Here is a 27,860-nt window from a genome sequence, read left to right on the forward strand (position 1 = left end):
ATACACATTAGTCACCGAATGTATGAAAACACATTCAGGTATGCTACACAGAATTTGCTTGAATTATCAAGGAGACTGTCCAAATGGTTTGAGGGTGAATCAGTTACAAATTCACATGGTTATTAGAGCCAAATGAAATATGATTGTACAACAAAATTACAACTATCAAGATGAATGAATTCTACAGAGAGTCATCAGTATGAAAATGGAAAAATTTTAATTGCAATGATTTTACTGCACTGTTATTGACCATCTTAACTCGTTGAGGACGGGCTGATTTTGCTACAACATGCATTTCCCATAGACACTTGCCCGAGTATACTTGGGACTCATCCTCAAGGGGTTAACATGATCTTAATCTATCATGACATATATCACTAACTGCCAGAGAATGAAAGGCAGCGATAGAAAAGAGCAGGTGTAAATTTTGACACAATTTGATGAAAACTACATGAGACACCCTACTGTCACTACCCAGTCTCAGTTATTACGTATCAAACAACTGACTAGGAAACAGTCTTAGCAAGATTTCCGATTTCTTTCTCACAGGAAATTGAACAGAGAACTCCAAAATTCTCATTTTGAAACTTGTAACTACAATAATCAGAAAGAGTAAGAAAGCAATGCTGAGTGAGTGCAATAAGGCAGGCACTGTATGTATAGCGGCCATAGCACACAATATTGCAATGTCTTGATTTCTGCACAGAGTAAAGAAGCACAATCATATAGAAATTTGAGCGCAATGATTGCAGATGATAGTCAACAGATCAGTGATAAAACATAAAATATGGCACAATAATGTTGGAAAAAAGACGTCATGTAATATATCTTACTCACAAAAATACCTCCATCTGAATAAAGAGTTCGCATCTGCTGAGATGTTATTGCTCAAGTCCCCTAAATCTGCACAGACAGGCCAGCTGCTGAGATATTGTCCCCACCCCCTGCAGTTCGATACACTTTGGTGCACACCAGGACAGGGGCCACACAAATTTCATAGTCTTCCTCCTTCCAACACGAAACGGGCCGGTCCTCTTGAAACGGAATTTTGCGGCTGCCCTGTTCCCTTGACACAGAAAAGGAGTCGTCCATGATGATTCGCGAGCGGGCCATGTCCACTTCCGACGAGGCACAGACGTGGCGGTGTGCGGTCAACGACGCCTTCGCAGCGGCTGACATAGTGTTTCGCCAGATGGACCCATCCACAGTGAGGATGGCCTGAAAAGCTAGCGTGTGAACGTGAATACGGGTGATGGGGCGCTGGTCAGGGGTACGCGGGAACCCCTTGAGGGTGCTATAGACGGAGCGCATTTGGTCCAGAACAGTGGCAACGCGTGGGTAGGGGTCTGAGACGAGGCTCATGTTTCCGTAATTGAGGAGGCTGAAAAGGTTGGGTAACTCCTGCTCATTCATCCCAAGGGAGTCGGAGTAAAGGAAGATGTACTCTAGCAGCTCCTGCATCATCTCCTCCTCAGCAAAGGAGGCTAGCTCCAGGTGGACAGGGGTGGTAGCTGGGAGGCTTCGCAGCATGTCCTGGAGGAGTTGAAGCCTCTCTGGTCGTTCACCTGGAGGTTTGAAATAAGAGGTGCATGCTGGGTAAAAGGCTAAGGTGATGGAACAGTTATAGTACACACAAGGTCAACAGTGCATTTTCCACTTCAGTTTTATTTCCATAAACCATCTACACATTACTGTAAAAGTGGTTTCTTTCATGTACAGATACTTTCGCTGTTTCCATTGGGGCCAACTTTTTCGTGTGTGTTTAAATTCGCGGTTGGCAAAATCTGTGAATTCACAGTCGGCAAAAACTGTGTTATTTTGCACAAGAAAACCCAAATTATAATCCAATTATTCTTTTATTTATCAAATAGAAATCAAAATAAAATGCAGGCTTACCTGAAATCCTGTCTCTCGAGTACTTTATAACATGCTTGTACCTACATCGCGCGGTATCGCTGTGTGTAAGTGTTGACCATCAATACACTCAATGCGCGGAATCTTCGTGTGTGCATGGTTAATTTCGCGTGACTTTTCAAAACATTTTCGCGTGACTTTTCAAAACATTTTCGCGTGATGTTAAATTCGCGGTTCAACCTCAAAGCGCAAAAAGTGCGAAAATAAAACCACCGCGAAAGAAACCACTTTTACAGTAGATGATACTCATCTCATAAACTATGCTCTCAGAGTTGACAGCATCATAGAGATATTTGAAACCATGTTTACTTCATCTAGATAAGGTGGGCGATTACATTACTTTCTCTGAGCTGCAGACAGATATATCATTGACAGCTCTAAAAATTTATTTCACCATTCAGTTAGTTCTTTACAAAGTCCATAGCAGCACATAACTATGATCTGATTTGAGTGCTTATGTTGCACTGACAACAACAAAATTAGAACAGAAAAATATGTTTACCTTCTTTGAAAGGAAAGTTGTCCATCATTTGCAGACCACCAAGTACCACAGCTTTCGGGTTAAATTTCAAAAGTTCTTCCTGGAATTCTTCAATTCCTTCCAAGAAAGGATTATACACATCACTGTGTATGATGAACCTAAAAGACAGTTTTTGGGGAAAAAATGGGAATGATAAGAAGAAAACAAGGGAAGAAACATGGCAGTTGCTCTAAGAAACAAACTTCATCAGTGCATCAGTGATTTATGAGATTCATAATGTGTACTCAAAACATCCAGGGTCGCAATTTATGATGCTGTACATGTTTATATCTACAACAGGCATAAATCAGGGTTGAACATTAATAAGCACAGAAACAAGATATCCAATAAAGGTGGGCGAACCAAGTCAATTGTAAGGAGGATAGCACAGTTATGCCATGGCAGAAAAAAAAACACAGAAAGTGTGGTCTCCCAAATACTCGACACTTCTTTTTGAAAATGCAGAAATTGGCCCAAATCACAAAGGAACATCAGTATTGGACACATCTATTTTCTAACAATGTTGATTGAGTGTGACATCAAATCATGAGTTTGTAAGTAAAATTCCACTGCACTCATGTTTCAGCTGACTTTAACTAATTCAAAGAAATCAGGCAAAGAGAATAGTGAATGATTCAATACAGTTGGCCACAAAATAAGCATTGTACCATTTTCACTATTCATATTTATAAATTAAATGCATTTATAATGACATGGCCTTCTCATAACCAAGTTCACATTCACTGGTGAGCACAAAAATCTTCATTAAATATCATGTTTTTACAGGAACTCAAGAAGAAGCATTTAAATGCTTCACATAAAATTGTTCCACACTAAATAGGAATGACTCAGCTTGTAAGAATTTGTACAAGAAATGGCTATTAGAATACTGCATGAATTACTTACAAAAATAATGGTCTTACAATGTCTTCACAAAAGCAAGAAAATTGGAGTGTTGTGAGGCCAGTCTTGTTGAATTATAGAATGTGATTGTAATAAATGATATCATTATTTTGTGAAAATATGTGAAACTTCAGAATTCTGCAACATGATCTGATTCTAACAAAACATTTTTACTATTCTGTTTGACTTAAAGGTTTTGTTTACCATTGGGATCAATGATTTAAAAAATGTTCGAGTTACCACATTTGATGAGTATGTGTAGGTCAGTTGTATCACAAAACATCTTACCACATAAAGATTTCACAACAAAACCTAAAAATGTAAGGAGATATCACTAATTTTCTCAATAGACCATAACTGTAGCCGGTTTATTCTAGAAACAATTTTATTACAACTATTGTTCACATTTTGTATATCTAACAATACTTAACATTGATCATACTGATTAATGTTTTTAAATTGGTTGTTTCTATCCCTAACTCACATTTTAGAATTATTTTGAAGCACTAAAGCTGGTTTTTGTTTCATCTGTAAATGGTAAATAAGGCCTTTATACTCTTATTTTCAAAGCCATAAGTGCAAAAAACAGTTGCCTAGATGTACCATGTACCTCAAAGACTTTCAGAAAACCTAGGGATGCAGTAAATAGAATGGGTCACACTCTCCTCTTTAAAGCTGGTTACCTGTTAGCTCTTGGTGAGGTATATCTGCCAAATTTTTCTCCTGTCTTGTATTCCAAAATAAGATGTACATCATCCTCCTCCACAGGCTCACCAACAACTGTGAGTTGACCAAGATTTGAAAAAAAAAGGACAAAGAAAATTAGGATATTGAGTTCAAAAGAGCATTAATTCACATGGTAACTGTCCTGCTGATATTCTACCACAGGTACAACGTATACCTGTTATTTTCAAATTTTCAAATGTAAAGCATTGGACTGAAAGAACAAAGATACTTGCTCTTCATGAAAAATGAAATCACTTCTGTCCCACGTTACACTGCACTTTGCAAACATCTCATTCACACCAGGCAATTGTGATGAGCACTATCAATGCTTTCCCCTCATTAATCCTCTCTCCTATCAGTCACAGAAGCCCAAGACAACACCAAGAAAGAGGAATATTCGGCAAAATCTTTCAACTACCATCCAATCATATAGCATCACATGAAACATTACATGCTTTGCTTGACTGTTTCACATATCCCTCAATATGTGGTCATCACTAACTGCCCAGCAATGGTAACACATCACATTACATTCCTTTTCATTTTTTAATATCAAACATGACAAAATATCTTCTTCTTTTTTTCCTTTAAAAGGTTATATTGCAGGCAGATAGTGACTACTAGGTAGTTTTCTTCACACTTTTAGCAGACACTATACTTGATGGCAGACATCAACTTACTTATTACAAAGTTTCAACCTGTGGGGGAAATGCAATATCATAAAACAAGCCATCAGGGAAAGGTGCATGTAATACAGTAAGAAAAAGATTTCATATGCTTCTCAAAAAATGCTTGACTCAGCATCAGGCAAACAGTGATCACAGCCAACACCAGCCTATCTCACTTGCACATCATCACATTGTTGGCTTAAAGTTTACAGTATTCTTGATTTCAGCCAGCGTCTGATTCTGTAACGCCTAGGTCTGCATTAGGTTTTTGTGACCTGAGCAGGAATTCTGTTCCCGGAGTTAATAATCTGTCATTCTTTATCCCATGAATTAAGACAGCTGTTCATAATCTCAACCCTGAGGGCTTCTGTCACCACAAGAGTGTATCTCACTTTATATTCTTCACAATTATCGAGTGAAAGATTATCACCCCCACACTCCCTTGAATAGATCCCTCACTTGAGATCTACAGTTGTATACACTTTTGAAGAAAGGCCTCCTCTTAAAAGCTCTCTGTAGATATTCTACATCAATGCAGGAAACATTCTAAACCTACTCCCATTATGATTCTACTACACTGACATGTGACACCAAAATCCACTTTAAAATGCCATCGAAGCGCGTCTGGCTTAGTCCATATCATGCAATCAATGCCATGGGGGAAAACACTACGACAGATCAGAAGAGACAATATCTCATGCGAAACAAGGCATCAAATCTCACAAAAGCTACCATAGATCAAGACAGAGGGAGAAAGATAGAAAGAGACAGAAAAAGAAGGGTTTTACACTTCTTTGTGAAAAAAAAAAACCACACACATTCAGAAATCATTTCAGTGATTTATCACTTTGAAAACCAAGTTGAGTCACCTGTCTCTAAATGCAGATCTTGTGCCATATTTAGTCGATCATGGTCTGAAGGTGTTTTCTCATCAAGTTTTGCTCAATTCTGGGCATGTTTACAGTCTGAGGGTTCGACTGCTTAAACATGATCGGGCGGAGCTTTGCTATCAAAAAACCTTCAAAAAATATCTAAAAACTCACTTGTTTCATTAATGTCAATAATCCACCGATAAAGCGCATTTGAACATGTATGTTTATGGAAAATGCACTATATAAATAAGTTATTATTATTATCATTATTATCAATAGTGTTGTAGATAACAGAGTGATGTGTGCGTACAGTGTAAATACTATTGCATGCACAGTGTAAGTGTATCATGAGGTCCAGATGCATATTTGGGTACACGATACAGGCTGTGAAGTTTGTGCCATTAGCTGTCAGTATAAAGTGGAATCAAGTCATTGCAGAGTCTGAACACTCTGTAACTAATAAAGACAGAAAAAACTGACCAGAAAGAATATAAATTATTAGTGGAAAAGTGAGCAAAGAAAATGGGATTCCATCGGGATTCGAACCCGAGACCTCCGGATTGCTAGACCGGTGCTCTACCGACTGAGCTATAGAAAGCCCTAGTGCAGTGTTCGTCCCAGAAACCCTTAATTCTCAATGCTCGGGTGGTCAGAAGCTATAGCAGTGTGTTTGTGTGTGACACACACGCACACACTTGAACCTGGCATAAACCCGAAGGATAATTCAACTTGGGGATAAATGCGAGGGATCACCGAAGTGATGCAGCTTTTTTTGAGTTTGTAACAAATAAAGACAGAAAAAACTGACCAGAAAGAATATAAATTATTAGTGGAAAAGTGAGCAAAGAAAATGGGATTCCATCGGGATTCGAACCCGAGACCTCCGGATTGCTAGACCGGTGCTCTACCGACTGAGCTATAGAAAGCCCTAGTGCAGTGTTCGTCCCAGAAACCCTTAATTCTCAATGCTCGGGTGGTCAGAAGCTATAGCAGTGTGTTTGTGTGTGACACACACGCACACACTTGAACCTGGCATAAACCCGAAGGATAATTCAACTTGGGGATAAATGCGAGGGATCACCGAAGTGATGCAGCTTTTTTTGAGTTTGTAACAAATAAAGACAGAAAAAACTGACCAGAAAGAATATAAATTATTAGTGGAAAAGTGAGCAAAGAAAATGGGATTCCATCGGGATTCGAACCCGAGACCTCCGGATTGCTAGACCGGTGCTCTACCGACTGAGCTATAGAAAGCCCTAGTGCAGTGTTCGTCCCAGAAACCCTTAATTCTCAATGCTCGGGTGGTCAGAAGCTATAGCAGTGTGTTTGTGTGTGACACACACGCACACACTTGAACCTGGCATAAACCCGAAGGATAATTCAACTTGGGGATAAATGCGAGGGATCACCGAAGTGATGCAGCTTTTTTTGAGTTTGTAACAAATAAAGACAGAAAAAACTGACCAGAAAGAATATAAATTATTAGTGGAAAAGTGAGCAAAGAAAATGGGATTCCATCGGGATTCGAACCCGAGACCTCCGGATTGCTAGACCGGTGCTCTACCGACTGAGCTATAGATTACAAACACACTGCTATAGCTTCTGACCACCCGAGCATTGAGAATTAAGGGTTTCTGGGACGAACACTGCACTAGGGCTTTCTATAGCTCAGTCGGTAGAGCACCGGTCTAGCAATCCGGAGGTCTCGGGTTCGAATCCCGATGGAATCCCATTTTCTTTGCTCACTTTTCCACTAATAATTTATATTCTTTCTGGTCAGTTTTTTCTGTCTTTATTTGTTACAAACTCAAAAAAAGCTGCATCACTTCGGTGATCCCTCGCATTTATCCCCAAGTTGAATTATCCTTCGGGTTTATGCCAGGTTCAAGTGTGTGCGTGTGTGTCACACACAAACACACTGCTATAGCTTCTGACCACCCGAGCATTGAGAATTAAGGGTTTCTGGGACGAACACTGCACTAGGGCTTTCTATAGCTCAGTCGGTAGAGCACCGGTCTAGCAATCCGGAGGTCTCGGGTTCGAATCCCGATGGAATCCCATTTTCTTTGCTCACTTTTCCACTCTGTAACTCTCACACATTGTTTAGCAAATATCAGAAACATAATTAGGTTCTATAAACGAGTTCTTTCTATCAGTCTGAAACCCCTCAGAGATGTAGGAGGAGAAGGAGGAGGAGAAGGAGGAGAAGGAGGAGAAGGAGGAGAAGGAGGAGGAGGAGGAGGAGGAGAAGGAGGAGAAGGAGGAGGAGGAGGAGGAGAAGGAGGAGGAGGAGAAGGAGGAGGAGGAGGAGGAGGAGGAGGAGGAGGAGGAGGAGGAGGAGGAGGAGGAGGAGGAGAAGGATGAGAAGGAGGAGGAGGAGGAGGAGAAGGAGGAGGAGGAGAAGGAGGAGGAGGAGGAGGAGGAGGAGGAGGAGGAGAAGGAGAGGAGGAGGAGGAGGAGGAGGAGAAGGAGGAGGAGGAGAAGGAGGAGGAGGAGGAGGAGGAGGAGGAGGAGGAGGACAAGGAGGAGAAGGAGGAGAAGGAGGAGGAGGAGGAGAAGGAAGAGGAGGAGGAGGAGGAGAAGGAGGAGAAGGAGGAGGAGAAGGAGGAGGAGGAGGAGGAGGAAGGAGGAGGAGGAGGAGGAGGAGGAGGAGGAGAAGGATGAGATGAGGGATGAGGGAGATTTACATTGAGAGCATCTCTGACCCGAGATGTTTATCAGCAGGTGTCTGCTATTTCAGCTAGAGGAGGGCATCTGATGTGAGGTGTCAGTGTCAATACACACTGGCGATATTTATCTTTCTCTGGAAGATCTGAGGCAGTCCCAGGGGGAATCTGGTGGGAGGGGTATCTAAAGGGAAGAGCTGGGTCACACCATGGAGGTATAAAAACACCTCCTTGGTCACACTAGTAATAGGTTCATGCTGAGCAAGCTAAACTTCAAGCTAGCTTGAAACTTGGCGTATTTTGATGATATTGGAGTCTAAAGGGACATAAAAGATATAAAGCTTCAAATAGGGACTGTGTGAATGCTCCAGCAGTTAACTTTGCATTATCATATAATGCTTCTCATCAGGAGACCTGTTGTCATATCTATCAAGATCAGAAAACAAGGTGCAAGAGGTCAACGAGAGCACTGAATACACATACACCTCTTGCTTGATTGCGTTCCAATCAGGAGTGTCACATGACCAAAAAACAAAAAACAAAACAAAGCAAAAAAAACCTCTCCCACATCCTCCCCACTCCACACCCACCCCCAAATTCTGTCAGTAAGAGGTGAGGAAGGGTTTACATAGACAACAAATGATCAATGCAATAATGAATAATAATGAACAAATGAATATCAGTGGCTTAAATAAACATTTATGAGGTGGGTTTTGGTTTGGAATGTTGGAATGCATAGCACTGCACTTCAAATTCACAAGCTTGTAATCAAAACTCTAGAATAAAGGGACACTTACTGGGATACACACATCAAGAGGCTACTGACCACAAACACCTACTGAAATTGCATACAAAGGTCACTGGTATCAACAGCAGATGGAGCTGATGACAGATGATTATTCATTATGAATATCTGCTCAGACAGACCTAATGAGTAATTTGCATGGACATGCAAACTAGACAGGCAAAGTACATTACCGGTACCACTGTTTATCAAAGATGTTTGAGCCTCTCTTTGAAAAACCAAGACTTGAATTCAGATCTTTTTGTTTTCTTTTTCGTTGCCAACTCACTCACATCTAGCAGGCAGGAAAGAAATAACATTAAGCAAGCTGCCATTTCCTCACCATTTCATGTTTGACAGCCTGACAAACACACACCATGAAATAAAAATAACATCCAAACAGACAGATAAAACCTCACAGACAAGAAACACCTCAACAACTGGAAATATATATCTTGGCCAATGAGCCACTGAATTGTTCAGAAAGAAACTAAGGTGACAGACAACCTCAACAAAGTGTCAACCCAGTGCAATCAAGGGATCCAAAAACTAATGAAATTGTGGTAAGGGTTTCTCTCTCTCCAGCTCTCTCTCTCTCTCTGGGGCTCTTCCACCTCATCAAATCCACATTTGCGCACTCTGCCCTTTACGCCACATCAGAAGCCGTGGAGTGTTTCCGGCCCATCAATCTTCAGATATATTATTGCCCTGCACTTTCTCTGCTCCTCTCCCTTTTGATAAAATGTCAGTGACAGAAAGAGCCCGGCAAGGGAAAATGCCAGGTAGAGAGTGTAAGTGAAGCACTTGTCTTAATCGCCCGCTGTTACCTCCTAATAGGAGGCAAATTCGGCTCCCATCAATTTGAAATTACAGTCTGATTGGAAAGGGAGCATTCTGCTACAGAGAGGTGCAGATCAAATGACTTTACGGAAGCAAAAAAAGAAAGAAAAGACTGCTGGAATTCAGGAGCGCAACATGAAAGAGGCATCTGATAAGAAGACTTTAGAACCAAATGACAAAACGAAATGTAGCCTGCGAAGTACAAACTTCAGAAGAAATTTCATGGTAAGGCATGTCCAAATATGTAGGTAGAGAGAAATGAATTAAATACACATGCCTCTGAATGTACTCTTTTGAAACTGTAATTGCTTGATTTCCATCAACTATCTATTTCTGTCGACTTCATATTTTTGGTTTACTGCTTTACAGTATGCATCTTATTTCAAGCCCAGCAGTAGACTTGAAAATGAATTTATTTGCTAACTTTGTTTTTGATTTTTAAAGATAATGCTAACATTGCAAGAGGTGACTCACAGAGGCATTTTAACTAAAACTTAGCAATACAGAGATCAACTTGGATGTCAGGCAAGATGTACAATAAAAACAAGAAAACGTGCTTTACATTTCCAGCAAATGTGCATAATCTGAGTGATTTATTGCTGGGAATGAAATATGTCCTGGCTGAATAATGATTCTACAGGCAATATAAGTTACATGTTAGGTTTTTAAAAACCATTACTACAGTGGATATTGCAGACAGGCTCAATTCAATTCAATTCAAAGTTTATTTCATTTTCCGACAAAACATAAATTACACTTCTTTTGACAACAGAGAATAAGGTAAACAGAACATTATGTATTGAAAAGAATGTACAACAATTGAGGACCTTCTAGTAATTATACATTGTTGTAAAAAAAGAAACAGAAGTGATCGAAATGAAGTACATGTATAACTTTGCTTAAAGTGCGAAAAATGGAGAGACCCACTAAAAAGACAGAGCTTGTAGAATGTGGGCCCCTCTGGAATAATAACATCAGTGGGAAGATTAATTGAAGCATCATAAATACAAAAGGAAAAAAAAAAGAAAAAAAAAAAGAAGAAGAAGAAGTCTGGAAGCCCACTGAGAATTAGATTCACAGATATATACATTTACTTTCATAGACGCGAACAAACATAGAAAAAGACTAGACAACGAAACAACATAGAATCAAAAATAGATGGAAGCAAATTGTTGCAATAATTGTACATAAATTGGCCTAATTATACAAAAACAGATCTTCAATTTTACCTCAGCAGAGGTAACTGATCTAATTACTGCTTGGGAAATGAGGGCAATTTAAAATACTAGTATTCTCTATCGCAGCGCAGACCATGGCATGTGTGATGGAATAGTACGAACTTCATTCATATCTTAAAAATGAATGGCAGGACCTATCAAAAATGCTGAACTCATACTGTGCTTTTTATTGCTTTAAATCCAACACTTGGTTTGAATGTAGAGTAAGAATGTGAGGTAGGATTGCTTTATCATGAAATCAAAGTGGGGTCACCATACTGACGGAATATGTGGTAGAGCCAATAATGCCAGACCAAATTCAAATCCTACATATTATGAAAGATCTTTCCTCCTTTTTTCTTTTTCTTTTTCTTTTTGCTTTTATCGAAGACATGACTGCTTGGCGAATGATACAACTCAAGCTACTGTGTACTATGAACCAATTTTAGTAGAAGACAGTTCTGTAGCAAAACAAATATGACTTCAAAGACATGCCCCCATAACGCGCATAATTGACTCTGCTGTCTGCTGCACGCATAAATGTACGGTTTCATGACAGTTGCTCCTGCGACAATTGCTCCCATGAAATATCTGCATGCTAAGCCAAACATAAAACTTACCCACAAACATGGTCCTAGAGTTCTGGATTAATCTTTCCCAAGCATTCACATGTACCTAGATTGCTAAATTTGAAACACGATTGTAATTAAGCAAACTAGAATTGTATTTCAAATTGAGCAAACTTGCCGTCTAAATGGAAACTGGAATTGCGGATGGTGATGTGAAACTTAATTACAATTGTGTTTCAAATGACAATCCGGAAGTGTTTTTCAATCACGTTTTGCTAGAATTAAGCAACGAAACTAGTGTGTGAACATAACTTAACTCCAAACATGCTTTGGTGAATGAAGATTATGGTGAACTTCCAATCACTCCTGCAGAAAGACGGCTAAAGAGTTATTGCAATAAGACCTTAGCAAGAAGACAAACCTACCCTCCTCCCTCTAAAATTCAACATTAACACAATCCGCGAAGTACTTCCTGCACTGTGAATGAACAATGATTTGAATCATACATATAATCGTGTTTCAAACTGAGCAAACTTGGTACGAGTAAAAAGGCTCTTTGTAAGGTTGAATTCATTTGAGAATGTGAAAGGGGTCCATCACAACAAACTCTGGAGGAAAACTTCAGCAAATTACCACAATAAAGGCATTGAATAAAGGCAAAACACAGCTGACTTTCAAAGATTTTCTGGGGCCGAGAGAGGATTGTACCTAGGCGCCACCATAATTGCAGCTTCTCGGGCTAAGCTCCATTAGGTCTAGCAACAACCATAATGACATCTCAGTAAAAATGCATGAGCAATAAAAGGCAGTCCCTGGAAAATTCTTTATGTGGGTTACCTAGCTTTTTGTTATCTTTCTTATTTTTTAGCAGCTTCTTCTTCAATTTCAAACAACTCTTTCGTCAACAGGGGATGACGTTAATGGAAGGAAAGACCGGAAAAAATTTGGATTCTCTTTCTTTCTTTTCTCTTTCTTCAATTTAGCTAATATATTTGATGGAAAAGGGAAAGCGTACAAAACAAGACGACACCAGTGATAATCCTGAAACACATCCCTTGGGGGAGTATGCTCAGGAAGAGTGTAGAACACAAGAGAATAAATGCAAGCAAATAAGCCGACGCATGCAATGCCAACTAAAAGCTAGAGTTCCGGTTTTACTTCTGCCGTAAAAATGCACCATGGAGAGGACATGCGATTCTCATTACAATTTCAAATGATGAAAGAAAATTGAGGCAGAATTATCATTACATTTTTCATCATCATCATCTTTAATAAATCAACCTTTTCCTCCCCTAACTCCTTCTCTTCCCCTCCTCATCCTTATCACCCTCATTTCTAAAAAAAAAAAAAAAAAAAACAAACAAACAAACAAACAAACCAAACACTGTCATTAGCAACATCATCCTTAAAAAATAACATGTGTCTTTTTATAATACGTACCTCTGACATGCTGGTGAAACTTTGCCAGGGTGTCGGGTGTGGCACGTCCGCCGAGCAGCACATCGCACCCCTCAACAGCCAGCCTGTTAGCGATGACCGCTGCATTGCCTCCGACAGCCGATATGGCACCAGGCTGCCTCTGGGCTAGCTTCACGGCATGGCGAAAGACCTCCTTGTTGTGGACGTACCGTCTGTATATTGGAACAGGACAATAAACCAAAGCAATTATAAAGGGCAATGGTCACAATTATAGGGCTGCCAACATTCATCCATCAAGAGAAGGGAAGTAAGTTTGTGTAATACACCTGTACATTCATCTCAATGGGTAAAAATAATTCCTGAATCACAGAGATTTTTAAATTTTCTTATTCAGACATGAAGAATAATGAAGTATTCAGGAACCCTCCTGTAGAATCAAGGAGAATTGGTAGCCCTGTCTTTTATTTACTTACTTATTTATTATTACTATTACTTTTTATTTACTTATTAATCTATCCATCTATCAATCTATCTACTTACATTCATTCACTTATATATTTATTTGCCTTATTTTCACAGGGTGGCTCCATCAGTGAGCTACTGTAAGACACTGTTGTGCATGGGGGCCTTGCATAGAAAAACCACATAATTTTACAGAAAATACAATCTACAGTAAAATGCACAAATCCATCACTATCAGCAAAGGTGCACAATAAATAAATGCAGAATTTAACTATTAAGTCATCAAAAGAAAAAAAGATTGATGATATTAAAAAAGCACACTCTACTGATTATTTCCAATGCCAAGGATTTATACAACAAATAATGAACCATTATAAAGCAGACGATTCTCTTAAAATCTAAAATTAGCAGTGCATATTAATACTGGTATCTAAAATATCAAAGTCCCACAGTCATGACGGTGCAAGAGAGTGTTGGAAGAGGACATGGCACTGACAACATATCCTGCAAAACACATGGCCCAATGTGAGACAGATATCACTCAGTGTGAACATCTGGTTCATTTTGTATGTTAAAACTGGCTGGGTACATTACAATGTATCTTCAACTCGGTGTGATACATAATCTGTACAAAGTTACTTAAAATGCATCATCATCATCATCATAATCATAAATGCATTCTGTTTTGGAAAACACACCTAGGATGAGATTCATGCATTTCCCCACTGCCTCTGCGAGTCTACGATTAGATTACAATTCCCAAGGCTGAAATACTCAACTTGTTGATCATTAAATCATGTTTATCCTTTTTTTTTCCTCTCTCTCTCTCCCTTTGGTACAGTGGACTCCTGTTAAAACAAACTCCTTGGGACCAGCAGTTTTCTTTTGTTTTACTGAAATTTCGTTATAACCGAAAAAAAATAAACAATAAAAATACATAGAATGGATAATGTTGCGGCCTGAATTTTTATTATTACTGTAAAACATGATAAATCATGATATATTCGCGGCATGACAATTTTGGAAATTGGAGCCGATGGCCTTTCTTCCCACATGAAATTTTTGCGACTTGCCACTGGCATCCAATGTATATTGTGTAGGCAAGAACTTTTGGCTGCATTTTAACTTTGTGAACGTTGCCGCTTGCAAAATTCATGATATTAAGATGAACGCGAACATACCTTGTTTTTCAGTACTTCGTTGTAACCAGAATTTCATTATAACCGTGTTTGTTATAATGGGAGTGCACTGCAACAACTCTCAGTTCACCATAGCATTTCTGTTATTTCTATACATTCTACAGTGTACCTGCTTGTACTAATCTGTACCATACACCACATATCAATTATATATATATATATATATATATATATATATATATATATTTTTTTTTTTTTTTTTTTTTTTTTTTTTTTTTAAAGATTACGATGACACCCAGTCAAATGCAGAGACACAAGATCGTCTGTACAATGTTTATACGTGTAAGGCAGTAGAATTCATGATGCTGGGGCAAGTGCAGTAAATAGCTGATATGAAGCTATCGCCGACATTTTCAGCACCACTACTTGGCAAGTTAATGGACTTTATGCCAATAATTCAGGCTACTATAAAATGAGACACCTGCGCACATGTGTGGTAGAGATGTAGCCATTTATGACACACTGGGGAGTAATAAGTGTGTTCTATTTTGCATGATTGAAAGACAGAAAGTGATTGCATGGCTGCCATGGGGGATGCAATCAATTTTAAATCCTTATGGATCCATTCATTTTTCAACAGGGATTCTGAAAAGTACCCTGGCAACAGCAGCCACTACAGGTTGTTGGTCCACATATAACTTCTGCTGATCAAGGAACATATTCATAATTGGTAAAAAACAACAACAACATTTTGAAGATTAAATTTTGTTTTACTTTATCAACTGGAAAATTACATATTCATTATGGCAAATAACAAAGCAAAAAGCTGAATGGGTAACTTTGAAAAACTGGTTTAGAATTATATAAAGTGAGAGATGATTGCCATCAATTTGCATGCTAAAAAGTTGGTAAAGGCAGACCAAATCTAAGGTTTACTGTCTTTCACAGCACTTTGTTATGAATGAGATGAACAGAATCAAAGTACAGTAATATGAAATGATGAGCAATATCTGAGAAGAGGTACAGAAGAAATAGTTTTGATTTATCTCTCAGTCATCTTGCACGCAGAGTTTTGTCCTTTCAAGGCCCTAAAAGTAGACATTTTGGTCAAATGACACTATTGAATTCCTGTACCAGAAAATCGGCAGAGCTTGCATGAAATAATCAAATGTGTGGTAATATTCCATTCTTGATACATTTTAAGTAGAAGAGAAACTATTGCTCATGAATGAAAAATGTAACGAACCAAACCTCTTATGCAGTCAATGCCTGAACCATGCAGCCAGGTTACCTCTCCCCTGGTGTCCACTGAATGCCATGTAATGATAGATGACATGGTGACATTTTACAGGGTCATCACCGCCAAGATATTTGGTGATATTCACACCAGTCATTTAGATCTGCACCTAAAGGTAAATAACCGGGAGCCATCCGTTTTGCCCCCAAATAATTGGGCCATCTGCATGTATTGCCACGACAAGCTGAAATTGGAACACTTGTCCAGATTCTTGCCCATCTCCAAAATTTGCATCCAAATTGATGCCTGGGGTGAGGGGGATGGGGTTCTCCCCCCTGCCTCCAAAAGAGAGATCAAGAGAGAGATGGAGCTGGAGGAGGGGGAGGTGGAGAGCGGAACTGACGACGGCTGCCTGTCTGGCTCAACAATGTTATGGGCTTTTGTGGTGTCACAAGAGGATGCAGACACGTCTCCGCGGCAACACATCAGATGTGTTCATGCATCCAAAATGAGTTTCAGTCTGTCCTCAGCCTGCAGGACGAGGAGCGGAACTCTCAGCTGCAGGGGGTTTGCTAACTTTTATCTTGTGTTTTTGTGGGCAGCACTTGAATGGTCCTAGCGAGGTGAAACCAATAGTCTTCGCAGTATTACATTGGCAACTCCATACCCCACTCATAGATGCCCTGCCTGTACAAATTTCTTATCCTTTTCTTTTTTGCTTCCTGGCCTCCAGTCCAAAACCAGAGTTGTTGTTGCCTCAAAGGGATAGTACAGTTTCAATTGAGATGGGGTGTCACATTTCCAACGTTTTTTCATGGTGACTTTTTAAAATAGTGAAAACCCATTTATGAAACATGGGAGGGCGTATAATTCTAAGAGGAATTCAAAGTTTATTTGTTCACAGTTGGTTTTGAAATGGTTGAGATATCCAAAACAAGGCAATCCTAATAAAAGGTAGGACCCACCACTTAGTAAGATCATTTTGTTTTACTTTATTTCTGGATATCTCAGCTATTCCAAACTTGATTTTCATAAAATAAACTATAAATTCTTTTTACTGGATATCTCAGCTATTCCAAACTTGATTTTCATAAAATAAACTATAAATTCTTTTTACTGGATATCTCAGCTATTCCAAACTTGATTTTCATAAAATAAACTATAAATTCTTTTTACTGGATATCTCAGCTATTCCAAACTTGATTTTCATCAAATAAACTATAAATTCCTTTTACATACTCTGGATCATTTCATAAAGTTAAAAGTTGAATCCTCACCTCAACCACTACTATACCACCCCTTAAACAACAAGGCGAGAAAGCATTTCTAGACTGCCTCAGTGATTAAACAGGAAATTCCATCCTGATATCATGTTGCTTTGTATCAGACCTACCAAGTCTCACACCTATGGTGTGAGTCTCACACCCTGTTTCGCAAAATATGCAAACGTGGTGCACAAAGACTTAATGAGAAGCCCACTTATGCCGTACTCAGTAAGGTAAATTTTATCCTTATTTGTGCTGTTGGCTAGAGTATACCTACATGGCTGAATCTTACAGCTATTTTCCTTTCTGAATAAATCATCCAAAGAGGTCTCTAAAAATTCTGCCAGCTAGTAAGTCGTGTCAGTCATACACTTTAGACTTATTCATTCTTGACCAAAATGCTCAAAATGATGTCTTGCTGGACCATCTTCCATACGAACAGATGATAATTATGCACAGTACAATCTTATTATATGAAAGCGTGTGCAAAAATGTTCCATTCTATTCCTTCCAACATGAAAAGGCTCAATGGGGAGGGGGGATCCACTCCACCCCACCCCCTTCAGTTGCTTTGCGAGATTGCAGTTTTTTACTCCCAGCCAGCTGAGAAACTTGGCATCTCTGTTGAAAACAGTATAAATCAAATAAACAAAATCAAATAAAAAGTGAAAATTTAGGTAAAATTAAAAACAAAAAGTTTATCATTGTAATACTTTAGGGATCAAGACAAATTGGCAACTCTGTGTGATGTAGGTATTACATTGCATAGCTTTCCACTTAATTTGTACACAAAGGGCACCACTTTTCATTTTCTCCAGGGAAAATTTTTCCACAGACCTTTTCTTGGTATGTAAGAGTAATAATACATTTTTGCTTGTCTTCCTCAGCAAATACTTTCTGTCTGTACCCAAATATTTGGGGGAAAATGGAAATTAGTGAAATTTTTTGAACAAACTAAATGGAGAACTGCTCATTTTTTCATGCGTTTGATTCTTATCATTGAGACATACGGGTGATTTTCGGCATGTGTGCACGTGTGGAAGTTTGCTGTTTGGCACAGGTCTGAACTCTCCCAATGCTTTTCAAGTTTGAATAGCAACACAATTATTCCAGAGAGTGTTTCCGTAGTTAACTAATGCGACTGCTGTGAAAAGCTGCTGATACAAAATAGACTGTAAGTCCCCCTGCATTTGTACACACAAGTCTTATTGCTGCCAGCAGAATGACAAAATAGTAAATCTTCACAGAATACCCTGTGGGCAGATTAGTTCATCGTGATTGCATTTGACTGCACAGATCTGTTGGAGAAACCATAATTTATTGAGTGCACACAATTGTAGAAAATTGCTCTACAATTTGTGTCTCGTGGGCATGGGTAGAACAAAACAGCATCACGAGTGCACAGCGTGCATGAAAACAAAGCATCAGATTTCTTTGCAGCACATGTATCCTTACCATTGTTATCTTCTGTCATACTCATGACAGCATCACACACATCTTGTGTAAAGATGGCACAGTGATTGTGTAAAAAGAGCTTCAGCGCATCTATATGCTCAGGTATCAAAATTCAGTAGTATAAGAGGAACAATAATTTTGATCTTGGGTTCAGCATCCTGATTTCATTGATTGTCACAGAAGACACACATGATGAAGTTCTGAATCGAACAGACTTGGTAAAATGTTTGATACAGACTTTGTCTCGAAAATTTCATAATAAAACAATATGCCTACATCTGCGCATTTTCATGTGAACCAGAAAGGCAATGTGATGAAGACGTATACATATTATTGTAAGTGTAGTGTAGACATCTTTTATACATGTGTACATGTTTTGCATTCATGCTTCCCTATAAATGTGATTAGAGAGAATTGCCGATCATAATGGCACTTTTTTGTGTATTATGAAGCAGCATTTTGAAGATTTTTTGTGTTTATATATATCTAAGTGAGTCAGGATGCAACCATGTTTTGCACTGATCACATTTCAAAATGCTGCTGATCATGGCCCAAAAGAAGTACTCAGCATAAACGCACCCTTAGATCACTGTTGATGCATATATGTCTATTCTACATGGAGATGTAAGATTTAGTTTTGATAAAATCTTATGTTTTTATGCTTTTTGTCATATAGAAAGAAAGACCATGAATGATACTGTGGTTAATGCTTGTGAATTTCTCTGTAAAATCTATCCAACCCAGGGACAGATAATATTTCCTATAAAAGATATGAGTCTCTACTTTTGTTGCACAGCATTGATACACAGACCACACACAAGTTCAAGTGAATACAATTATGAAGTTTAGATTTTATGGGATTTTCCTGTGTGTGTGCTTCTGTCTGTAAACCATGCCTCTATGTAGGTTGATAAATGTTAATAGGAGTGAGATTTACAACCAGTGAATTTCTGATATTCTCTCAGCTGGCAAATTAGAACACAAAACAAAGACAAACATTACTCTTCATGAGGTGTTGCTTCTTTTCTTTGAAGGTGTATGTATTTGAAGGTCCCCTCTCCTGCAATTGAATTTCACTTTCATTAAACTGAATCTTGCTTGGCACGAAAATTCAATATCACTCTTCAGAGACAGCAGGGGCCCCCTGCGACTGTTCTTATCCAACTCTTCCCTAACCCATCTACACCTTAATACAACAACCCCCCTTCCATCATCACTGATTTAATTTTGTATGTGGCTGAAAAAAAAAAAAGAGAAAGTTTCATGGTTGGGTGAAGATGCATTCTAGCACATTACTCCCAGAGTACTTGGTTCTCAGGGCAACACGTCACATGGTGTAAACAGTGCATTCAATCAATAACACGCACAACATAATGCAAATATGATGAGGTACCATCTTTTTTTCTTTTCCCCTACTCTGCTGGTTTAAACAGAAAAGGAGTGGGAATGCGTACAACGCTGAGATTGCAATTGCCAATTTGTGTCTGCCTCCCAGCTAGCAGCCTGGCTCTATACTCATAGTGGCATCTGCAAAGCTAAAAGAAAACCACATCAAAAACGAAAAAACAGAAATAGATGCAAGATACCTGATTGGGAAAAGAGAAAGAGAGATCTGATGATGACTGCTAGAGTGTCTCCTTTTAGATTGATAGCAAACTGATTATTCCTCCCCATCCCCATGATTGGATCAGAGAAGAGATATTTACATGTGTCTTCTCTTTCCAAGTCATCTTTGATGGCTCAAAATTGTTTTGCCTGTATTAATTCACCTCTAAATCTGCACCACCACCACCCTAAATGCACTCTTTTTCAAGTTGCATTAACCAGTTGCCAATATTTGTAGCCTAGTGAGATTGGCAAGCAGTTTGAGTTCATACCATCCTATTGTGCTTAGACTGTGATTAGAAGAAACAAAAGTGCAGTTTGCCATGAAAATTCTTAAAATACTGTAAAACATGATATATTCGCGGCATGAATTTTTCGCGAATTGGAGCCGACGGCCCTTTTTGCGGCATGAAATTTTCGCAAACTGCCACTGGCATTCAATGTATATAGTGTAGACAAGAACTTTCGTGTGCATTTTAATTTCGTGAATCTTGGCGCTCCCGAAATTCGCGAAATTAAAATGCACATGAACATTCCTCGTTTTACAGTAATCTTAAGCTGATTTAGTGAAGCTGTATGTCCAACATCTGTCACATTCTCCTCTTTGCTACTGAGCTAGTATGCTACTTCTGCGCGGTTTGATCTTTTAAACTCAAGTTTGCTTTTGTAGTCTCCATTACAAGTAGTAGACCTGCACTCAGGAAGAAAAGATGGGATTTATTTTGCTACATCTTCCAGATGTCTTCTTTTTCATCTTCTTTTTCCTTTATGGTACATGTAATTTCAGTCTGATTGTTTTGGTGTAAAGCACATTGAGTATTTAATCAGAATGGAAAATGGCGCTTTAGAAATAATATGTATGTATATGACAGAAGAGAACTTGGTCTGGTCTTCAGCTTTACACTTAAGTCACAAATTTTCTGCTGTAGGTAGAGTTTTAACAGCCAGATAGCAGTCTATCACAGGCAGCACTTTCTGGTGCTGGCAGATATCAACAGCAATTACTGCCTGCAAATTTAATTGATTCCAGTCCATTTGCCTTCATTGGATTTAGATTGAAACAAACTGATGCTAATGAACAAGTCTGTCCTCCTGGCATATGATGCTACCTTTAGAAGCTTCCATGTACCACAGCAATCAACGCAGCAATGCACGGAGTCTCTCGCTACAAAGGCTTGAGAAGTTCATGTCTCATGATCATACATACATTACATTTACTCTGAACACTGAAAGGACCAACATCAATTTTTTGTTTGTTGTTGCTGGTTTTTTTAACGAGATATACAACACATTTATGTGTTTGCATCATACACCAAATAAGATTACACTGAAGTTGAAGGTACAGTGTATTAGAACTGACGTGAAACAAGCAGATTATGAAAAATGAAAGATGTTGAATCTTTGGCTTATTTCATTTTTTTTTTTTTTTTTTTTTTTGGGAGGGGGCACATGTGTCTACAGATAATTACAGTATTTACAGGTCTAAAACCAGTTTTGTGTGCATGTATTTCTGTTGCCGGTATTCTCTTAGTATCAAAATTTTACCACCACTTCACTCTAAATGGGTCAGGGATTCATTGCAAACTTACTCTATTAATGCAGAATCCATTGACGTTGATAAGGATCTAAATCACAATTAGCAATAATGATGAACGACTTTGGCTGAGGTATGCTTTCCTCACTTGTTACGATTATACTAAACACTCCTAGGACATCAAGAGTTGCATGTTTGACTGACTGGGCCGTGGTGTTTGTGACACTGCTGCTGTGTGCACTTGTTTTCACATTTGCACTTCTCGGTATGCAAGAAGATTCATATCAGTGTCTGAGCACTCCTTGACTCCAAACAAATTTATACACTGTCATGGGACATGACTAAAAACAAGTTTTTTTCAAAGTCTGAAACTCCTCATTATCTTAACAATAGTTGTAGAATCATTCTAGTGCAGTTACAAACAAAAAGATTGAAAGGCTTAGCCATGGACTTTAGAAATTTATTTCTCTAAGGTGCTTCAAAGCAACCACAAAAGACAGTGTGCTTTCGAGGTCACAAATAGCTGCTGGCACTACGATGAAATATAAGTACAAGTGTATAATGGCTGTAGTGCAGGCCTTCACTTGATAAGGCCTTATGAAGTTCAGTATTCTTCTATGTGATTGCTGCAGGTAATAGTTGTCTTAATGCCATCTGTGTCAACAAGATATTCAACTTGACATAAAGGACATTTCTTAATGGTACAGTTATTGAAACATGAGCAATCCAGAAGCACACTTTCCATTCCTGAAGTACAAACTTTCTATAACTCGAGATCTTGAAAACCATTATCTGTTCCATATACACTGTAAACCATTTCCCTCCAGATCTGCCTGAAATTCACACACTTCACCTAGGGAGGTCCTTGCTTCACCCCTATTATACTCTTCAATGGCAAACATCTACCCAATGGCAACTTCATACACAAATTTTCTGATGCCGAGCACTACACATGCATGACTGACTGCTCTAAAATTAACCTGAAGAAAGAAAAGACAGCTTTTTGCTGACTCATGGTGACAATAAAAACACTCCCTCTACAATACCATGACCCAGAGTCCTTGTTCTGAATCCCTCTTATCTAAAGAACCTGTCTTTTTATCGTGGCCCTTGGTCACAGACGCTGCACTAACTGCAAAGAACAGAGATGCTCTTCCCAGAGGTCAAAAACAGAAACTAAAGGGATGGTATAATATTGGTGGAGACGAGGATTGGGCTTTTAACTTCTTGCGAAATACCAAGAATCTAATGTATACACCCTTTATTTCATGAGTCTAAATTTTCGCGCATTGGGAATACCCGACGATTTCGCGAGTGGTTAAATTCGCGATCGTGGAGTCTTGTACTGAACGGAAAAGTGTAGACGCGTATGTCACATTCACATCGGGATCAGAGTCAATATTTTCGCGTGTCTTTAATTTCGCGAATAGCACCGGACTCGTGAAATTCGCGAAAATAAAAAAATCTCACGAAATATTCAGCATAATAATACAGAGCATATCATTCTAAGAGGAATTCAAAGTTTTATTAAATGAAAATCGGTTTTGGAATGGCCGAAACATCCAAAAAGAAAGTAAAACAAAGTGATCCTAATAAAAGGTAGGTCCCACCTTTTATTAGGATTACTCTGTTTTGGATATCTCAGCCATTTCAAATCTGATTTCATTAAATAAACATTGAATCCCTCTTGGAATTACATGCTTTTTCACATTTCAAAAGAGGTTTCTCATTAGATGAAGAAAGATATTATTCAGAGGGGCGAAGGTTCAGGTGTAAGTTTCTTCAATTTGTCTCCCTCTACAAATTCAATTTGTTAAGACCGCAACTGCTGATCTGTAGAGGGCGACAAATTGAAGAAACTCAAGCCTGAGGTTTCTCATTATCTCACAAAAAAATGTTAGAAACCTGAAGTTAGGTCTCAACCAAACTATATGATCCCTCTAATGTTAGCACATGTACATGTCGCATCTATCTTAAGGGAAATTTGTAAAACAAGAATTGATCAGGGAAGCTGAATTTAAAAGTATAGTAAAATAGAAAGTATCTTTCTGCAATTTCATGTGAATTATATGTATGTGCATGAGCGTTTTTGTGACACGTGTTTGTGTGTGCGCGCGTGTGTGTGTGTGTGTGCTTGTGTTGCATCTGTCCTATGTAAATATGTTACTATTATACTTCTTGTTAATATGTTTAAAACTTTAGTATGTTTTGCTTTGTTTTATATGTTTATCCGGGACCCCTTTTTTACAAGCTCTGCTTCTTTTGGGGTCCCAAACCATTCATTATTCTTAATGCTGTATCCTTTTGTAAAATGTCAAATGTTTAATGAATTGGTTAAATAAACTTGAAACTTGAAACTTGAAACTCAAGCCCATCACTGGCTAACACTGGGTGAAAGAGAGGGCTATAGTAACAAACTCTTGTTTTAGAGTGAACATTTTGTAAGTCTGTCTGGTAAATGAGAGTAAATGAAAAATATATAAAGTGATAACACCACAATGTGTCCATATCAAACAAATGGAAACAAAAATAAGTGTAATATAATGGTATTTTCCAGTGAATATTATGAAAGTCTTTCTGGTTTATAGTGACTGAAAAAATATATAGTGTGATCTGTGATACCAGTGTGTCAGTATGAAACAAATTAGAAAAAAAAAAAAACAGCAACAACAATACAATGCTAGAATGATATACCCAAATTAAGTTTACTACCAAAAATCCACATCTCACTGTTCCCACATGAATTTGTATTATCACACTATGTATCTGCCATCCACAAGAACATAAACAAGATTAAATCTTAGTAACCATCATCCATGGCAACTTGTTTACTATTCTAGTTACCCATTTTAGATAATTTACATTAAATGTTCTTCTTTTGGCTCATTATGGTCTTTGCTAAATCATGTACAAGCCATTTACATAAATATTAAATACTAATCAACAGGGTCCTTCACAACCTGCTTCACAATGACTTTGGAATACAAAGCCATTTCTTTGAAATGCCACATAACTCGGAGCAAACACAAAACACTCCACAATGAAAAAAAAAAACAAAAAAAAAAAACAAAAAAACCTTTAACTAAACCCTAGATTCCGTGAATACAAAGCTGGCCCTACACAGCCACAGCAATGATCTGTATTGTTACTGCTTGAGTACACAGCTTGTATTGACTGCTCCAAATCTAACCATGGCAGAAACATGTGACCAGCATGCCCACGTGTGATGCTCTCTCATTATGCATCTGTTTTCAATAAAATGAAGCTGTTTGGGGTTTTCTTCTTCTTTTCTTTTTTTTTTTCAGATGCCAACAAGACATAATGTATGTATTCAACCTAAAGTGACTCAACATCTTTTAACCTCTTCAGAGTTTAATTTGTTGCTTATCAGGTTAATATCAGGTAGCACAATGGTAAGGTGTTCTTCATGACTGATCTTCTTGACACCACTGGTCAACTTGTGTGTAAATTTGTCTCCAATGGTATGTCAATCAATACCCTACAACACCTTTTTTATATTGTTGCTAGATTACAATATGAAACAGCACAGTTATATTGTTTGTGTATGAGAAAATTCTTCAGAAAGTATAATTTGATTTAAAAAAAACACCACATGCTAGTAAAGATCTCAAAATTCATTACTTCAAGACTTGAATGTAGGACCCAACATTTTATACAATTCTAGAGAACAACTTCAAGACAAACAACAAGCTAAAATTATCTCCACTAAGCATTTATCATTGTCTCACCGCGAAAGGTCACGTTTGCCTCCGCAGTCAGAATAGCTGATTGTTTAAGATGGAATGTCTGGGCTGAGATATTTCAATTAAAGAGATTGCAGCCCTGGGAGAGCTAATCACTATGCAGCATTTTACCTGTTCCAGACGTTTTCCATCCCACGCACATCACTGTTACTGTCAAAGAAATGCTTGCCCCAGGTTGTGAGCATGCCTATGACATTAACAGGCTGGTAAAAACATTGGATGTGCAATCAGACTTTTTCCTTTTTTTTTAATTCCCTTTGCTTTTTGGAGGTGGGATGCTAAAGGTATGAATAAACCTTTGTTTGTATCATGAAAAATTCGCAAAAAAAAAAAAAGGATAGAGAAAGACATGAAGATTCTCAGTAAAGCTTTCCATAAGCAATACCAGCATGCTCCATCAAATATGAAAATAAATCACACTATTGTCCCTAACATGAAGTTAAAAGTTCTTTCAAATTACCGATAAGCCACAGAAGCAACACTGATATATGCATTTTTCCTTTCATAAAATAACTATTGATATGGAATGATACGCAAACATTGATAGTTTCGATTAAACTTCGGCTAATAAGGTAAGAGATAGAGAGACCAAGGTGACTGGACACTCAGTTGAAGACCAAGCTGCCTCCCTTTTCATGCAGTCATTATAGTTCACCTCCTCTATGACTTTCCATGAACACTGAGATGAATTCTCAACATTCAAAAAAAAAAAAAAATGACCTTTGATTTCAATTGTTTCATGCTACACAACTGTTCATGTAACATTCATTTCCTTCTTACATTACTATAAAGGTTAATGCTACTTTTTCAACATTAAAGATAAATATACACATAAAAATTACATGTGTAAAAAACAATTAAATAAAAAAGATTTCTGATTAAAAAAACAAAAACAAAAACAAAATCGAATATTTGTCAATGAGAGAGAATGGGTAAAATTTTTTGATGCACGGTAAACTCTGACTCTGAGATAAATGTTTAATTGAAATATTTTGTGTCATTATGTTGTGAGTTTTGCAAATTGTGAATAAGAGGACCCAGTGTATGCATACATTTATTATTACACACACACACACACACACACACACACATACAAAATAAAGAAAAAAAGAAGAGGGGTTGTAATAAACCACTCACAATTGTTGCTTTTGGTCTTCACGACTTATTCCCTTTTTTTTTTATTTCTTAATGGTCAACCATCCACATCACATATGATGCATGGTGTCTTTCTTGATGGGGTGATGACACAGCAAATTTTGTGGGAGAGGCTATTGATAATCTAAAAACTTTACACAGGAATGAAAGAATGAATTTCACACATGAGGCTTGTAGTCCAGGAAGCAGTATAAATGCCAAGTTTAGCTGTTGAACAGAAAATCTACAGGAACAATAAATGCCAGGGTACTGCAGCAGTACAGGTCTAACAGCCCATCTGCTCTCTCAAGATGGAATATATCGTTGATATCAAAATGTAGAGAGCTAGACCAGGAAATAAACCTGCTCATTGGGTAATCATGCATGCAGACATCATGCACACTCAGTCATCTCTTGTCTCTGATATATGTAGACCTGCTTCTACAATTCTATTTAGCATTGCTGAGTGAAGTTTAGATGTGGTGAAAGAAATCCAACAGCTAAATAGAGTGTGCAATTGCCGATTTCTCTGTAAGAATTTCGCTTGGTAAGCACCAATAACAACAGAGTTGACCTTGACCGGAGCCCGCAGAGCAGAAGGGAATCTCAAAATTTGTGGTGCAGTGTGTGGCTGCGGAGCCACAGGCAGAGATTGCTATCGCTCGTGGACTGCACTTGACATTGAGATTGAAAACACTATGTCAGCATTTCGTACTTACTCAGAAGCAGCTCCGTGTGAGAAGAAGTAAGCAAAAATCTCGGCTAGATCTTTGGCTGACCGAATCTCATCGACGTGTCTTGCTTCTGGAGGTGGTTCTTCACCCATCTGATGAAATAGATCAACCCCTCTAGCGAAGGCGTCGCGACAGAGGCTGAAGCCGACAGCTACCCGTGCTCGAGGGTGGAGATTCACCTTTTCCTCAGCTCGTAACAGGTTGTTAAGAACAATTTGCAGTCGCTTTGAGAGCTCATCATCGTTGTTCCGTTTATATAGAACTGCAAACAAGATAATGGCAATAGACAGAATACTGCCAAATGTTAACAACGTGCGGGCCATTTCCAATACAACTTCGCCTCTCTAGACAGTGTGATGGTGGTGGGGATCGGACATGGACACACTGTACTGCCGGAGACCACGGGGGGATATGCGTCGATGACTGTGGGGTA

The 27,860-nt window shown here is 38.4% G+C and overlaps 1 protein-coding gene across 1 annotated transcript; it reads right to left on the minus strand.

The window, feature by feature from the left end:
• On the minus strand, positions 1–27,787 carry LOC140226640 (ADP-dependent glucokinase-like). The gene is made up of 5 exons (XM_072307085.1): positions 27,413–27,787; positions 13,120–13,310; positions 4,021–4,117; positions 2,417–2,553; positions 1–1,565 (listed from the first exon to the last, which is right to left on the minus strand). The coding sequence occupies exons 1-5, from the start codon at positions 27,748–27,750 to the stop codon at positions 898–900; spliced, it is 1,431 nt and encodes a 476-aa protein (XP_072163186.1). The 5' UTR covers positions 27,751–27,787; the 3' UTR covers positions 1–897.
• Positions 27,788–27,860: the final 73 nt, after the last annotated feature.

Source organism: Diadema setosum, chromosome 1, assembly GCF_964275005.1.
Source record: "Diadema setosum chromosome 1, eeDiaSeto1, whole genome shotgun sequence".
Lineage (NCBI taxonomy): Eukaryota > Metazoa > Echinodermata > Echinoidea > Diadematoida > Diadematidae > Diadema > Diadema setosum.

Bases quoted from the DNA above. Each gene is read 5' to 3' on its own strand.
- LOC140226640 (XM_072307085.1), bottom strand. From the start codon at position 27,750: ATGGCCCGCACGTTGTTAACATTTGGCAGTATTCTGTCTATTGCCATT. The intron at 13,311-27,412 runs GTAAGTACGAAA...TCCAATATACAG, and splicing joins TCACACGGAGCTGCTTCTGA to ACGGTACGTCCACAACAAGG. The intron at 1,566-2,416 runs GTAAACATATTT...TCAAACCTCCAG, and splicing joins CAACTTTCCTTTCAAAGAAG to GTGAACGACCAGAGAGGCTT.